The sequence below is a fragment of the Macrosteles quadrilineatus genome, unplaced genomic scaffold (genome assembly GCF_028750875.1).
Source record: "Macrosteles quadrilineatus isolate MER2022 unplaced genomic scaffold, UCM_ALF_1.0 Scaffold_8__2_contigs__length_117827958, whole genome shotgun sequence".
Taxonomy (NCBI): domain Eukaryota; kingdom Metazoa; phylum Arthropoda; class Insecta; order Hemiptera; family Cicadellidae; genus Macrosteles; species Macrosteles quadrilineatus.
In genome coordinates this window covers 77,468,232-77,485,706 of record NW_026542601.1, presented here as the reverse complement: position 1 = coordinate 77,485,706, position 17,475 = coordinate 77,468,232, and the positions used below count along the sequence as shown (strand labels likewise).

The 17,475-nt window shown below is 36.5% G+C and overlaps 1 protein-coding gene across 1 annotated transcript in view; it reads left to right on the top strand.

Moving 5' to 3' along the window:
- The window catches only part of LOC128999900 (T-box transcription factor TBX20-like), a 65,622-nt gene that overhangs the window by 44,370 nt on the left and 3,777 nt on the right, over window positions 1-17,475 (top strand). Inside the window, exons 3-5 of the mRNA XM_054426658.1 lie at window positions 1,035-1,308; window positions 6,156-6,314; window positions 8,380-8,456. Coding sequence (XP_054282633.1) covers window positions 1,035-1,308; window positions 6,156-6,314; window positions 8,380-8,456 — 510 coding nt within the window. The remainder of the gene's footprint in view (window positions 1-1,034; window positions 1,309-6,155; window positions 6,315-8,379; window positions 8,457-17,475) is intronic.

Sequence of the window (17,475 nt, the reverse complement as noted above, 5' to 3'; positions counted from 1 at the left end):
GTAATTTAATTACGAGACGACGAGAGCCGACAGTAAACTGCCGAATGGATTGGGCGGCCCTGTGTCAACTAGCTGATTGCGGGGAATTTATCTCCTTGGAGAATCCCGAGTATGATGCGTAGCGTATCCGAAAGCTGTGGAGTAATTTGGAGTTTTTATTAGGTAGTCCAGGGTGAGGTATTTTCATTAATTTTATTTGCCATAATTCTGCCTAGTGGATGTATGGAGACAGCATATTGTGATGCTTACTTCAGCCACTAAAACCTAGAGAGGTTTTTGGTCTGTTACGATGTCCCTTCATTTTTCTTTATAATCTGCTATTTCAGGTGTTGTTCCTAATCTTTCAACTTTTCTAGCACTAGGCTCTTCCTAACATATCCTTATACAGTTTCATCTTAGTTGATATAAAATATATTCATGAATCTATTGCAATATACAACATGACTGTAGGCCTACCTATAATTTATAACAGTTTGCGTTGCTCCATGCTGTTTAACACAAGCGCAGAGTGAAAACTGTTTACCGACAAAACATTATCAGCGAACACGGGTGGAGGGGAGTATTTCAATACAGTTATTGCCATGGTGAGGGGAGGGGGTGTAATGTAGTACGGTCTTTCACCACGAGTCGTGTAAATGACTGTTATCTCGTGCACGGAAAACGCGCATTTCTCACAGTGACAATGTGGCCGACCACCATGTTGATACGTCCCTTCGTGATAGGGTGGCATCACTCACCCCTCATGTCTCTATCTGGGGTAGTGGGGGCGGGTCTACATAACGATCATGAAGCTTCATAGTTTCAAATTGTCTCTTTCGAGGTAACAATGTGTACTTGAAGAACTATAGTGATGGAATAATCTTTTAGAACATATTTTATTTACGAATGCTAGCGAAATATGAAATATGTTGTAATGCAGATATTTTACAGCGAAAGGAGGACTTATTATCTATGCTCTTGACCTACAGACAAAAGCTATTCTGATTTTCTTCATGCTCAAGTATCATTAACTCACTCTCGATTTTCTTTTGCAGACGGATGTTCCCGACGTTGCGGGTATCCTTCACAGGCCTGAGGCCAGACCAAAGGTACGCCGTGCTGATGGACATCGTCCCCGTGGACAACAAGAGGTACCGCTACGCCTACCATCGGTCCTCGTGGCTGGTAGCAGGCAAAGCTGATCCTCCGGCGCCTTCCCGCCTTTACATGCATCCTGACTCTCCCTTCACCGGGGAACAGCTGAGGAAGCAGGTCGTGTCCTTCGAGAAGGTCAAACTCACCAACAACGAGATGGACAAGAACGGCCAGGTCAGTTTGTATTGATAAACCATCTTTTGAAAAAGCTTGAAAGTTCAAATCAAACCTGCAAATTCCAAATTATAAATGACAGAATGTAAAGAAATACAACATTACAATCAGTCTTTCCAGCTTGTATTTGCGTGAAGATTTCCCAGTTATCACTACACACTACTTTAGTGAAACTCATTTCAATCAACTTAAATACAACTTGGGGCTTGGGTAGAAATCCTGGATGAACTTAAATAATTGTACATACATTTTGACCTCGCTTCGAAGACACTTCCATTCTCCTTGCCAAATCTGCAAATTCTTTCCAGTAAATTATCTGTGAAGAACAACAACAGAGCGATGACTTGACGTAGAATGTTGGAAGACAATTCTGGTCTCTCCGGTATCAGTTGACGGTGAATGATTCCATCGCCATTGACACATCCGCTGGCATTGCCACCTGAGCTTCTGGCACTCCTCCGCCAGGAGTCGCTCCAACTGGCACCACTTCTCCGTGGATCTGTCGTCGTCCTCACGGCGCTAAATATGTAATCGTCACTCACCAAGGATCACATGTCCTACAGCTGGTTCACTTAATGACTCACATTTTCACACGTTGACAACCGGATTATTCTTGTCCTGTTGAGAAGTCTTTATGTCACTACTGTCCACAGGGACTTGTATTGTTGACTGGTATTAGTTGAGGATTGATAGTGTAAAACGTTGAATATAGGACATGATGAGTCGTTTGCAGTGTTAAACACTAGGGTTTCCTGTAATGTCTCTAAAATCTACCTTTGCAGCTGATACGCATTTGTCTTGAATGTGCAAAATTAAAATTGTCATAATACTTACAATAATCCAGACTTTCCGTTTTGCAAATTGGCAATAATAGATTGAATTCAGTTTCAACATATTCTCCTAGAAAGGTCGGGTATTTTGAGAGTCTGCATGGGAACCTATCTTATAAGAATCCTTATTGAAATCTGCTAATTTAATACATAGTTTCACTACACGAAGTAATATGTTAAACTATTCTAAGCCTACACTGTTTTCAATTATCTCCCAACGCTTGAATATTTATAAAACTACACCAGTCCACTTTAGATTGTAATCCGCATGCAAGGGACGGCAATGTGGAGAGAACAGAGCGTCGGTGACTACATTACATTACTGTAGGGGATGAGATGAGATGGCGTTGCCCGGCAACAGGGTAAACTACCCTTCAGCAGGGCAATCAGCCGTGTATCGACTGAAGACGTACCCTAACTGTCTGGGCGTGACGACGTTGCCATGGCAACCTAAGGTAAACATCCCTCGCGCCCCGCCCTGACACCTCCACTTGTAATTAATTACCAGATGCACCTGCTGCTCTGCTGATACCATCTTTGCTGATTGCCCTTCCAATTACCTCGCCTCTGGGACCAAATTCACACTTCTATCAACGTCTTTCTTCTGCTCAGAGTCTCACACCACCGCGGGAAACACGTGATTATAGGCTGCAACTTCTTCACTGCAGAGTGCATTGCGGTGTAGTCATTGTAGAGGGGGTTTGATTCCACACATTGTTTCGCCATTAACTTTTATTTATTGTCACTCTTATCAAAAATATCTAAAATTGGGGAAAATTTGTTTTTAGGGGGTTAGGACTTTTATCTGACAATATTGAACACTACTATTTGAGACCCATCTGGTACTGATTTTCGAATGTTCAATGAATATTCTAGTGGAATTTATGTACACTGTACAGTAAATAAAAATTTGATGGGTTTGGACAATTTCCCGAGCGTTTGTGATTCCATAACCTCAAATACTACTGGAATGGTCACAAACATTATATCAACGTTTACGTATGACTTACACACCTATTTTACTCTATAAGATTTAGATAAAATTCTCCACAATTTTACTCCTTGTCTTGACTTACTAGCATCGTTGAACTTTAACCTCACATTAACTTCAACCGATTCAAACTCGATAGATCACACACTTCATCGAAACACTTACGTGTTCCTTTAACGGGTTTTATTAAATATTTAAATCTCTAATTTACGGCCGTGGGGTGAGAATGCTCTTGGAATTCGAATGAAATGTTAGGTGATGGGGGGCCGTTTCTGAGGGGGGGAGCGACCCCCCGGGGTCTCTCAGCTGGTGGCTGACATGCTGATATTTACTGTCACCTGCACGCCCGGTATCAACACTAGAAACAGTACTTTATGTGTTGGAGCTCGGCACAATGGGCTACCACCACGACACTGCGACACCTCGCCCACTCGACGAATTCGGATTTGTCACTTTCAATCAACATTTCGAGAGTCGAATCATTTTATGAGGTGTAAGTCGTTGTTACTGCTTTGGAAAAACATTGTTTTAGGGGAAATGTGAGCGCAACATAGATGGAAATGAGATCCAAACAGTTTTGGCAAGAAAATTTAAATTATTACACAGGCAACTTAATTTCTTTGTATAGCAAATGTTTAATTCGCAGCTTTAATTAACTTGGGGAAACCGTTGTAGCAATAAAACTAATATTCTGTAATGATTCTCAATATTCTCATTAGAAGGTACATTTATATTTACTTAAACTTATTGTCATGGATTCACATTTATTTATTCACCAGTAACCTCTAAATTTATTTTAAATTAGCAAAATGGTGGCTGCCAATAAAATATTATAACGCTAAGTAACCTCAAAAAATTGATAATTAAAGGGGAGTAATTAAATAACGCTTTGACATTATTAGCATTACCAAGGACTGGATTCACTATGAACAGTAAATTACCTTCACAGTTTCCAACTCCAACCAAAATAATTCAAGAATACCTTTATGGCTAAAACAACGGTTCTGGGAGAGTGTGACCTTTTGCACCACTTTACTTACCTTTCTAGCGTCAAATAGACACCAGTTGCATATTTACACACATCGCCGCCAAAGTCAGCCGCCGTCATCCTCTCCCAGAGTGACTCATGACGTTTTAGCTCAACAGCGTTGTGTGCAAAACGCTGGGAGGCGTCACATGATAAATGGCCGACTTTATGTCAGCCGTGTTTTAATTCTCGGCGGCGGTTCTTTGTCCGACCTACCATTATACCGTAAAACAATTATTACAAGGTGCTTTATGGCTGTTGAATGGTGGGCGCTAGAAAATACCGCGGTAAATATCATTCGACACGCGGTGAGGTCTGGAGTGTCGCGAGCGGTGATTTAAGATGAAATATCGACTATTTAATCGGTTTTCTGTATTAACCTAGAGCCTACAGTATTTTTGAAACTCACTACGTAACGGGCTGGGTTGATGCTTAAACGTAGGTAAAGTACGAGTATGAAGTGAATGTTTACCGGGTTTGCTTCAAAGTGGAGGAAAATCTTATTCCTCAGACGCAAGTGCAGACTTCTCCCTCATTTTTTTATTTTCTCCCCCTGTACATAGTATATGGAGAAAGTATTGTTTTAGTCAAAACTTTCGAGTTTGAGTTTTGAGTGGATAGGTCCGTTTTAAAAGTGGTTTCCGAAGTGATGTCTGTGTGTGTGTCCGTCTGTATGTGAGGATGTGTGTAGAGCCACATACCAAACTTGTAGTCATATTGATGAAATTTGGTATTTAGGTACTATTCCATGGTATCTCCAGGCGTTTTTTCATTTTTTGAAATTTGTATTTTTAATGGTGAGTCCCCCACAAATTAACATTAAGTTGAATTTTCTCGAAAATGGTCGGAACGATTTTGATAAAATTTTTGTATTTTGTAGAAGTTCTGAAGAAAGTGGAATCACCCCCTTACACAAAATTCAAAATCCAATGTTCTTATGTTATTTCCCATAACACTTAATAAAATAATTAAAATCAGTTTTTTTTTAAAATCCGGTTTTGGTTTAAAGTAGTATGTTATGGCCCTTATAATTCTAATCAAAATAGTGCGATCCTTCATTGCTGTAAAAATTACAGCTAAAAAGTTATTGCAATTTTTGTATTTTTTTCTATAAAATATCATAGTTACTCCCATCGCTTATGACAAAGGTTGTTGACAAGCTAATAGGAGAATGTATGGGTCAGATTGCTGATACAGTTTTTTTTTTTTTACTATGTATGAACACATATTCGACATTAGGGTATGGCAGCAGTGCTGTAGGTAGCACCCCTGAATACCTCACAGTGTTGCTACAACTACAGACCCGACGTACGGTATAGCCTGCTGTAGGTAGCAGCGCCCACATATGCTAATACCCCACAATGCGACAAACACTTCCAATTCTGCGCTGCCACCGAGCGACCCAACAGGTTTGTAAAATTGAATAATGTGTAATAATTTAGAACAATTTGTTGAGAGGCAGGTGGTTGGTTCGGCGACACCTGGCTAACGACAAGCAAGGCTGATGATGTTCGCGCGGGTTTGTTTACAGCACATCCGTCTACGCTCCGGGAATGGGAATGGGCTGAGTTTTGGAATTTGGGTGTGTGATGGGTATTTTCAAGGCAAAAAACTTTACCTTCCAGAACTTTCATGGCCGTTTCAGTTTTCCAAGACGGCATTACTGCCAGAGTTTACTATGTGCGGGCATTTATTGCGCCAACTGACCTGAGTCAAACGGGTATTCCTGAATTGCGCCAACTACTCCAGGGAGCCAACCGATACGTTGTTGGGTACCGACAAGGGTGGCCTTCTTTGACTGTATAATTGAGTAGGTTAGGTTAGGTTAGGATTGGTAAGGATGACACGTAAACAAGGACTTTCCTTCTGCCGTCAACTCACCCCTACCGTGGGCTTGGCGCAACTGGAACATTTTTGGGACCTTGGTGCAATTATTCACGACCTTTGCCATGACAGTGTTTAAGTTAACTTCAGTACTTACCACCACCTTTTGTTGTAGATCGTCCTCAACTCGATGCACCGCTACCAACCACGAATACATCTGGTGAAGTGGAGAGAACACGGTGGACCAATCCTAGACCTGGACCAGGAGCAGTTCAGGACGTACGTGTTCCCTGAGTCTGTCTTCACAGCTGTCACCGCCTACCAGAATCAGCTGGTTGGTATTTCATTCGTGTTCTGAACTAATAACGTAAAATTGATTGATACAATTGCATATTCTTGTACAGTTAAAGCAATTGTAGTCGTTCTTTGACAATTTGAATCTCTTAAAAATCATCGCCGTAGCTCATAATTGAATATTTGTTATTCTTTATGGTTACCAGAATTCAAATAAAACCAATTTATTTGGTGGTATTGATATCGTATCTTTCAAAGACTAAACTTCCATCAAACACAAACAACGTGCAATAGATGACACCACAGATGTGGGACTGTTTTTTAGTTTTTTAGACTTAGTTTTTTTTTTTTTTTAAAATAGCAAGTGTGTAACTGAAAAAGAGCAGGCTTAATCTGCTTTGAAATAAACACACAACTTTGACAACAATATACAAAAATAAAAATAATATTTTTTAAACATTATTTATATTAATGTTATTGGAGTGTAGCATATTAAGGTCGATGTAAAAAGCCTGTTTGGCTCAATATGGTAAACTATAATATGAGTATAAATAAAATTTAATATTGTATTATTTATTCCAACAATCAAACAACCAATACATAAACTTATGAAAAACGTTATGTCAGTTTAGAGAAAGAACAGTTTAAGAAAGCATTATACAGCCAACTAGAAGGCAAATATACAATAATATAAAAATATTACAAGGAAATAATGTAACAATATATAATAAATGACTATATAAATAGGAAATAAATATAATATAAATAAATATAACACTAGTAGAGTATAACAGGCAAAAGGAATGGAAAATTAAATATAATTAGATGACAATAGTGGCAACGGATTCTGTAAAAATAAATAATAACATAGCAAACCATATACTGTAAATTTACTGTATGTATACTCATTGACAAAACTTATTAAAGTGTATCCACAGTTTCAAATTAGTGTAAACATCCAATCTGAAATGGCAAAAAAGCTCTTCTACAGGGTCCGTAATAATGTCTCCAAATTAAGCCTGGTAAGATAACGAAAGGTCCAGGACCGTGTTTACAAGTGAGTTATGCGGTTTATTCTAAAACCTTGCCTTCTGTTTAGATAGTGGTGAAATATGGTTTTAACAGCGCTAAAGATCTGAGCAAACGTGCAGTGGAGGGCGAGCGGTGAAAAATTACTTTAATCTTCAGCACACTTTCGCCTACCTGCCTCCAGGGAAAGAGTTTAAACTGTTGGTTTAGCTTTTGTCTTAAATATTCTTGTTTAATTTCTAACTCTGGCTGATGTAGTTTAAATTAAAAATATTGTTTTCTATTAATATTTCGTCATTTCGTACCTAGAGCCGAAAATGAGGTTTTGCAGGCTCGAGATAAGTTCGAGACGAACTCGAGAACTTGAAACGATCGAGAGCTGGCAAACCATTTCCGTGGTACGATCGCTATTTTTCACCACACTATACCCTATTCACCACAATAATAATGCATACTAACAGTCAACACGACTACAACTTTAAGGTTATGTGAAGAAGTACATTGAAGAATCAGCAAAAATAATTATAAATAGTTGCTAGGCAGCGGTGGGAATAAAATGATTCTATTGCAATGCTATGGATACTGATTGTTTAATAAAAAATGCATTACTATGTAAGTAAGCGCACAGCTGATTTTCGGCCCTAGGAATGTAAAAACCTGCTCGGTCCCCAAATGACGATGACAGCTGGTATAGACAGCAATACGTAATTTTCATCCTCCAATAAGTTTGTAAAACGGATAAAAACATCGTAGTGTGGTGAAAAAACTATAACTAAAAAAGGTCTAGTAAATTCGCAAATAGAGTGCGGAATCTCTATTCTGCCCGTTCAAACTTCAATGCTTATTAATCAATGGTTTTATCTATTGAGAATTTATAACTTGTTCATGTTTTCTTGTTTGCTTAATCTCAACTATGTTATTTTTTTTATTGGCTAGGTAAATTATGAGATGTATGACAAATATTCGTAGATTGAACGAAAAAGGTATTACCAGAAAGAAAACAGTTGTTACAACGTCGCAGACATTTTTTTATTCAGTCACCAAGTAAAATAATTCATCTAATCTTTTTCTTTCAGATTACGAAGCTGAAAATCGACAGTAATCCTTTCGCCAAGGGCTTCCGAGATTCGTCCAGACTCACGGACTTTGACAGGTGAGATATTCTTTTACTTCTTACTTCCTCTACTTGTAAATTTACTTTTTACGATTTTTAGATCCTAATGGTTTAAATACGCTGACAGAACTGGATTATTTACATGTATTATTAACTCTCGCCGTTGAATTAGATTAAATAATCATTCTAGCGAAACAAATGTTTTTGTTAGTTTTTATTTAAACAAATAGACATTCACGATAAAATAAAATAGTAATTAATTAATTATACGTAAACGTTAACAAATTTAAGTAACAGTAGTTCATTGACAAACAGTAAAGTAACTTATTATAATATTTTATAACGCAATTTTTTACTGTGGAAATTTTTATTTAAAAAATACATTTTTTCGGACATCTTATTCCTTAAAAAAATCTATGGAAACTACGACTAGGATCATTTCTTTTTTTATACATAGAAGTTTAAATTAATCCCCAAATTTAAGAGTACAACCTTATTCTATTTACGCTAAATTGTGGCATAATATAATACAAAAAATAGGTGACTGCAACAATGCTTAAGTATACAGTAAATTTAAATGTCGAGTTAGCGTATATCTGACTGCGTGTACCTTGTACCATGTATACGCCCACACGCAGCGTGTGTGGCGCTCAAAATGGAGTCGTGTGGAGATCCAGCATACATTACCTCTATTGACATCTCCGGCTGTTATCTTTTTATTGATGGGCCAATTCAGTAGTAGCCATTGTATGTTAGTGGGCGAGTGTCCTCGTCGGGCTGAATTTATCTCCATGTGGCCCTAATGTTCCTTCGACAATATGCCTTCATTGTTCACTAATTTTATCAACGTTTGTTTGGATGTGCGATTGTCTGCGATGGTATTCAATTGTTCGAATTGATTTTTAGGTTTTGATTGATTGAGACTCACTTGTCTTGGTGAGAGTTTATATTGGGTAGATTTAAAACGTCGTGTTAATGAATTAACGAAAAGAACCCAATTTTTGGACAAACTTATTATTATAATCCTTCCACAACTTATTAAGCACTCAGTATATTTTATTAGTGTTTTCCTTATCAAACTGTGATACCATCAATTTTTCTTCGCGGGTAATAAGATCATAAAGTAATTTCGTTACCCCAAGATTTAATATATGTATAGCCGTTTAGCCCAACTAAGTAAAAAAAAATAACAAAGGACACTCCTTAGGCTTATTCTGTACATTTAATATTTTTGTTTTACCAATAATGGTTTATATTAATACAGATAAAACAATTCAACTATTTGCTTTCTCACAATTTCTTCTCACAAAGTGATTTTAACTCCCCGAAATGCTGTACGAAGTGCGGACTACTTTGAAGCGAAACGTCTGGACCACTTGGTTAAATAACAGATTCCAACCACTAATAGCCGTTGAAAACGTCCATTTTGATATTTATAGAGGTGTCGAAACCCGACATAACTTAGAATAACGTTCTTTTAATGGGCCGAAAAAACGGTCTGGCTAAAGGCGCCGACTAATGCGACCAAATTGCGGGACACCCTGTAGTCGGGTCGCGTGTACAGCGTTTAATTATGTTTAATATTGTCTCGGCTTTATTATGGAAATCGTGTTCACTCCTAATAAATAATAATAGCCGGTCTAATGATAGTCTAGGTAATTACCGAAATTCTTTTTCGGGACGGAATAAATTTGGCTCGCTTCAATTTGGTAAATTATCGGTAGGTGGCGGTACGTTTAGGCCGAGATTATAGCTTAGAAGTGAAAATGTCATTACAGCGCCATATGGTTAGGAAAAACACGATTTTGGACATATTTCTTGTTTGTTTAGGGGTTAGAATGCGGTGAGCACCAGGGTTTGGTAGAAATATAAACTAAACGTTATAAAACGTTCGGTGAAATACATAGAAAGTGTTTCATTCATGTTTTTGTTTCTTGAGATTACATACTTCTTTCGTATTTTAAATCAAACGTTCTTTAGAAGTTACCTACTAAAATGGCCTTACATTATGGACATGTTTGTTTTCAGCTGGTTATAGGAGTACTATGATACAAATAATTTATGATTGTAAAACACAAATCTAAATGATTTTATGCCATTACAAGTTTTTAGTAGCCAGTGCAAAATTTGTAACATAATAAAAACTTATGGTTTATTCTAATAATTTTACTTTTTAATTATTCATTCGTTATAAAGTGTAAACTTCAAAGGTAAATGGAAATTCAACACGGTTCAAATCCGTTTTTGACAAAAATATATACATTTTCAACCCGTTCAAAAACATAACCCTCCCGTTTCCCCGATCACCGAGGTTCCCCGAAATTTCTTCACGCTCGACTCAATTTCCTATCGGACGTCCAATCTGGTTTAATAACACGAATTTACGCGCGCACTTTCATTTTTCGGCAGCCTCGCAGCTGACCGAGCTAGGCACGGGTGTATCGATATCTGTATTCAATTAGAAGGGGACGACCCTCCTACCCGGTCGCTTTCCAACTGTGATCGATCCAATGGATTTTTTAACAGTCAACTGGGTTTATCGTTCACTATGAGTGTATCGCAGTAAATTAGAGTGCCACGTGCTGCATAGTATGTTGAGTCGAAGGGGTAGACGTCAATAAACATAATTCTTGAGGGATCGGCTCCCTAGATGCACTGTAGTATGGCAATAGTCTACGGGGGGGGGGGGGGGGTGGATTACGTGATCGTTGTAATTCCAAATAATGCGTTGTTGTAACTAAATTGTCAATTAAATTATGTAACACCTATTTTAACAATTAGTATTCATACAATTTAAGGAATAATTAAGGTATCGACTCAATATTTCCTCTGAAATATTTCCTATTTATTTTCTCACACTCCAATTAATTTATTTCCGTCGAAATCACAAAATTTTTACATCAGCAATGTGTAGAAATATGTAAAGTCATATACATAGAGAGTCGACGCATAAAAATGTATGTTGCATGCAAATACATAAATTCTTGGACAACTGTGAACCCTTTACATTTATTTTTATGTAGGTTTTATATTCAAAGTTAACAAGTAGGGATTATACATTGTAAAACTAAAGAGTGGGAAACATCAGGTGCATATGACAAACTTTGGTTGATAAACGCTGGAAATCAATGCAATATACAGAAAGGATGACTCCAAACGCCAATATTCAGTTACATCAAATTGTTGACCACTTTGACAGGTTGCATAATGTTATTGCAAATAAGATAGGGTTTGGGCCATCCCCCCCCCCAAAAAAAAACGTAAAAATTCTAATGGTATATGGTTAAACAAATAAAAGCATGCTGCACGATAATATTCTAAGGAAGATCTAGTGAATCTTGAGAGAATAATGTTCAGTGAATCGGTAAAGGTGAAATAGGAGGTAAAGCAGAAATAGAAGGTAAAGGAGAAATAGAAGGTAAAGCAGAAATAGAAGGTTTAGCAGAAACAGAAGGTAGAGGAGAAATAGAAGGTAAAGGAGAAATAGAAGGTAAAAGAGAAATAGAAAGTAAAGCAGAAATAGAAGGTAAAGGAGAAATAGAAGGTAAAGCAGTAAAAATAGAAGGAAAAGGAGAAATAGAAGGTGAAGCAGGAATAGAAGGAAAAGGAGAAAGAGGAGTTAAATCAGAAACAGAAGGTAAAGCAGAAATAGAAGGTAACACAGAAATAGAAGGTAAAGAAGAAATAGAAGGAAAAGGATAAATAGAAGGTTAAGCAGAAAAAGAAAAGGAAAAGGAGGAATAGAAGGTAAAGGAGAAATGGAAGGTGAATCAGAACTTGAAGAGGAAGCAGAAATAGAAGGTAAAGGAGAAATAGAAGATAAAACAGCAATAGAAGGTAAAGGAGAAATAGATGGTAAAGAAGAAGAAGAATGGGCGAGTAAGAGAGAAGAAGAAGAGTAAGACAGAGGCTGACAAATCCAGCCAGGTTATTGTGGGCCGCTTTTCATAATGTTATGATCCCGTGTTAGCTGCAATTTGGATCGGTAATGACGTAGCTGGATGTGTGGCGGTGCGATGATTACAGGGCACGCCGCTAGTAGCGCTGGCACCTGGCTCATGTGAGGGGGGATGGCAGGGGGCAGGGGGGCCTCACTGGACCGCGGGATATTGAATTCATATTGCCGCCAATACCGCCTGTATCGATACACACTAGGGTCTGTTAATTAGCTCTCGTCGACATCAGCATGTGGGTAAAGATTTTCATAATTGGAGTAATTTTTAAAATAAAAATTACGAAAGGGTTTTTTGTTTGGCTTAGCCTACCTTGTGCATTGTGATACATTATTACGTAACGAAAGAATATCGGTCTTCACACAATACAACAAATACAAAGAATTTCAAAATCCAACTCAACTCATTATCAATTTTTGTAAAATAAATTATCAATAGACTTTTGTTATGACATTGTGTAGATATAGGAATGAAGAAATTGTGTACTAACGCAAAATCAATGACCGAAATGTACACAAATATGGCTCTAACGTACACTAACAAAATGAGATTTGTATACTATATCGATTCATATTTACCTCCATGCATTTACGTGCGAAATCGGCACGGTTCCCCTAGAAAGCTATTAAAAGCCAGTAAATAATGTGCGGAATTTCAGGGTCGTATGAATTACAACCTACTCACTAAAAATGTATCATTTACAATCACAATGCGATAACCAATCAAATATTAACCGTGCCGTTCTTTCGTTTCGCAAAATACCTAAAACATACAGACTTAACACAAAAGCTAGTGTATAAAGCCGCGGAAGATTATCATAAATCTACCAAACCCGACTGCATCCATCACTCCCCCCTCATTCTCTCTCCCCCCCCCCCTTTCAAGAAATGATTAACACGAGGTAATGGCGACTAAAGTACGGAGAAGAGAGCGGCGCGGAGATAATGAAAGGCCACGGCACCGAAACATTTTATTTGCCACAAAAAATCCGCCCGCAGACTAATTGTTAAGCAAAACTAATTCCTATTGACATTTATTTACTGTTCGGCTACTAAAAGTGAGCGGTAAAACGGTAATGAACCGTTCGCGGCGATGGCAGCGCTCCACGCGGTAAACGCCGGTGGAACATCGGAAATGGAACTCAAAAGTGTGGGAATGGGAATTGTGGACTGAAATTATACATGTTGAACATAGGTCGTGTTGTATCGCTGACATCGAAACATCTGATCAGTTGCGATAGTTGCTAGTGATGTCAATTGTTACTAATAATACGTTTTTACTGTATTGTCATAGGGGAAATACAATGTCAATTATCAAAACCATTGAAAAAGTTCAGTGAGAACATTTTCATGTTGAATTAATATAATGGCAAAAATATTGCATGTGAAACATTTTACAAACCAGTTTCTAGCCTAGGTTTTCTTATAGTTTTTTTTTTTCACGAAGCTAAATTTAATCAAGAAATAAACTTATGCACGGTGAATATAATCAAGTGATTGCTATGTATTGTTATGATTTTATTTAATTACATGCGTTAAGTTGAATTACACAACCGGGACTGTAATTTTCTAATACATAATTCTCTTTCTATATTTCTTCACGACACTAAAAATTTTCCACAGTAAAATGTACGTGAATTGAAGTTAGTACTTCTTCGTAATTATAGCTGTGTCTCTGAAGTTTAATTGCCACCATCTTGGAAATATTAATTTGGCCAAACCCTTGCATTGCTGAAGGACAGAATGTCTTGGCATAAAAACAAGCACAGTAAAACACCCAGAGAATAATTGAGGACGTGTTCGTTGGCGGGAGTTGCGCAGGTGAATTGGCGGGAGTTCTAAGGTGTAAATTTGTGGCAATAAACCCACCTTGCCGACAGTGTTGCCTTACGTCTTTATTGGGAAATCTGTTTCTACCAAACTAAAACTTGTGACTTCAATAAGCGTGTTTCAGATTTTCGTAAATTATTGTAAAGTTAGTAAATAGCAAAGAGAAATTTGAAAACTAAATTTTGATTAATTTTATTTTTTTCATTTCGAAAAAATATATATATAAATTAGAAAATAATTAACCATTTTACCAAAAAATATCATTTACGTTTTGATCAATTAAAAAGTTAGCAACGTGCAACAATAAATGTGAAATGTTTTGTTTAACAAACTATTTACAGGATAGTGAAATTCGTGATTTTATTCGATCAAACGTTTCAACCGTATATCACCTAAAACAAATATTGTAAAATACAATCATATTGTTTATTACATGTTTCATTTATTTATAATTTTCAATTAAGTATAAAGGGTGGTCAATAATAATAGCACGTAAAATTTTATAACACGTACAATGCTGATCAAGAAGTTATTTAATAATAATAGGTTAAACTATTAAACTACATTATTCGTAGACAGCGATTCTTTACAAAAGAAAACTGTTTAGATATCCCTTAAAGGACACTCGTTGGATTAAAATTAATAGTTATAGGTCAATTACTACTTTTTAGAGATTGCTAGAGCAAATTTATACTAAAAACACATATTTAGCAAATTTGTCATTATTTACACTATCATTTATCTAAATTAGGTCATGGATTGAGAGTAAACATAATTTACTTAATTAATTGCTATTTTCCGCAAACAAAACGCGAAGCAGAGCGTAGTAAGAGATTGCCATCTTACTTTCGCTTCACTGACATCGCTTATGCTGGTATAACTAGGGTAATAACCGAACTTGGAACTGACGTATTCGAGCGTCTACACGGGAATTATTTTTACTTTACGGCTGGCAGCTTACTTTATAATGTGCATGCAACGTTTAGAATGTGTTGATAAGCTTTGCGGTAAAGGCGAACTAAATAATACCAAACTTTGCTCTCCAATCCGTAAATGCAATGTTGTTTAATTTATTATTTATTTTATTCATGCTTCCAGTTAAAATTAGGTAACTGATTAATGAGTTGTGTGAAACAAATTTTTCGCCATGTATTAAGACACAGAATTGTTTGTCTTGCTTTGCAGAGTTTCAGATGTGTATAACTCTAATAAATAAACATAACTTGCATTTTACGTTTTGGGACAGTCTGTAACAATAATTATTCGACTTTTGGGATAAAAAAATTAAATATAATTTTGGGTGTTACGGGTCCTGAAGTAAATGTCTTATCTAGATGAACCAGATAAATCCAGTTTTTATAAGGGAAAATAGTTTTAAAAATCTTTCATGGAGTGAGAGTGTGCTATTGAAGTTTTTAAAAAATGCATTCAATTCTCAACAGCAGCACACATTATAAATTCTTAATTAAACTAAATATTATTCTTATACTGTACAACGTTGACAAAAAATAAAAGTCTACTTTACGCAGTGTCTTAGTCAAAAGGCTTCTTCTTTAAATCAATGTCTTAAGTCACCAGTTTCATCAAACATACATAATATAATACAAAAATAACCATTACAATTTCCCCCAACCGCACATCAACAGTAACAGCACAAATGCACAAACAATCGAGGCAAAGGAAGTTGCAAATGTGTATAAAGGTAAATTAGCAGGACACAGAGTTAAGCCCCATAAAGTGACAGTGTGGATGTGAAGTTGCACAATTTGCGAGTTGGCGTACCTGTCAGGACTTGTAATCCTGCAGCCAAATTGAAGGATTAGGTCCGGGATTGGCGACGGATTGCAAATTAGCAGTTCTCTGACTCAGAGATTACCGTTCTGTCTCAGTCTCTGCTCTCTAGTCTCTACGGAACGCGTTGACGACAGCTCGTCTCTACGGGCTGCAAATGTCCTATTGATTGCGATTGTATTGGTTTCGCATGTTTTGTTAATTTGTTTGAGATTTAGACAGGGTGAGTCAAAAGTCAAGATCCCCATCTAATATTTTACTAAGTGGATATACACAGATATCCTTTTGGTGGTAGTTCAATCTTAGTTGGAAGTCTTTTTTTATTTTGGAAATTTTGAGTTTCCTCAAAAAATGGGGAATTTGGGGGACAACTTAAAATTTTTAAATGTAAGCCCGCTTCAAGTGACACCTTATTTTGAACTGTTTACATAAACTTGAAGAATGGTTAAAACCAGAGTTCGCTATATCTTCTCTATCCAAAATGATAGCCAATATTACCAAATTGATTTTTCTTATATTTTTAATGTGTAGACTCAATACATTTGACAAGCACCCATTTTGGATAGTGAACTCTGGGTTTCACTATTCTTTAAGTTTTTGTAAACTCTTCAAAATGAGATGTCCCTTTAAGGGGGCTTACATTTTAAAATCTTGAGTTGCTCCAAAAATTCCCCAACTTTGGGGGACACTCAAAATTTCCAAAAATCATAAAATGAAACTTCCTGCTAAGATTGAACGACCACCAAAAGTGGATATGTATATCTACTTTGAAAAATATTATATAGGGGGGGGTCTTGAATAATTCACCTTATATACAATTTTAGTTTTGGCAAGTATGGGAGAAAAATTCTTTTAAATAGGTAAAGTTAGGTAGGATTAAATTTCTCACTAACAATCGACATTTATGAAAATAAGCATTTTGGTAAATGTAGGCTATAATACAAAACTACAAAAACCTAATTTATCATGCTATAAACAAAATTAAATAAAATAGCCTTGGTTCATTTAAAAATAAAATAATGTTCACAAGAAATCAATAGTTCGTTACACAGAATCAGAGACCTACTATTAAAGCTTGCTTCTTCAAGAATTAGTTGAAAAGTGGGAAAACTCGAGTTCAAAGATATTTGTCATTATCAAACCATAAAAATAACTAAAAATGAATTTCTCAAAGGAACATTCAGCAAGCTTATGTGCTTTGACTTAAGTTCTAATAAAAAATTTTGAGTGAAAATATTATCAAACTTTTTAGCGAATTTCCCATATAGGGAATAAGCTATTACCGTAGTACTCATGGTAAGACCTGGACGCGGGACCAATTTTTTTTTCGTTTTGAGGTCCCTAGAGGCCAAAAACACCATCCGTTCAAATTCATATATATATATATATATATATATATATATGTGTGTGTGTCCGTCAGCACGATAACTCGAGCAAAAGTGATCCGATTTTGATGAAATTTGGTACAAACGTGTAAACCTACGT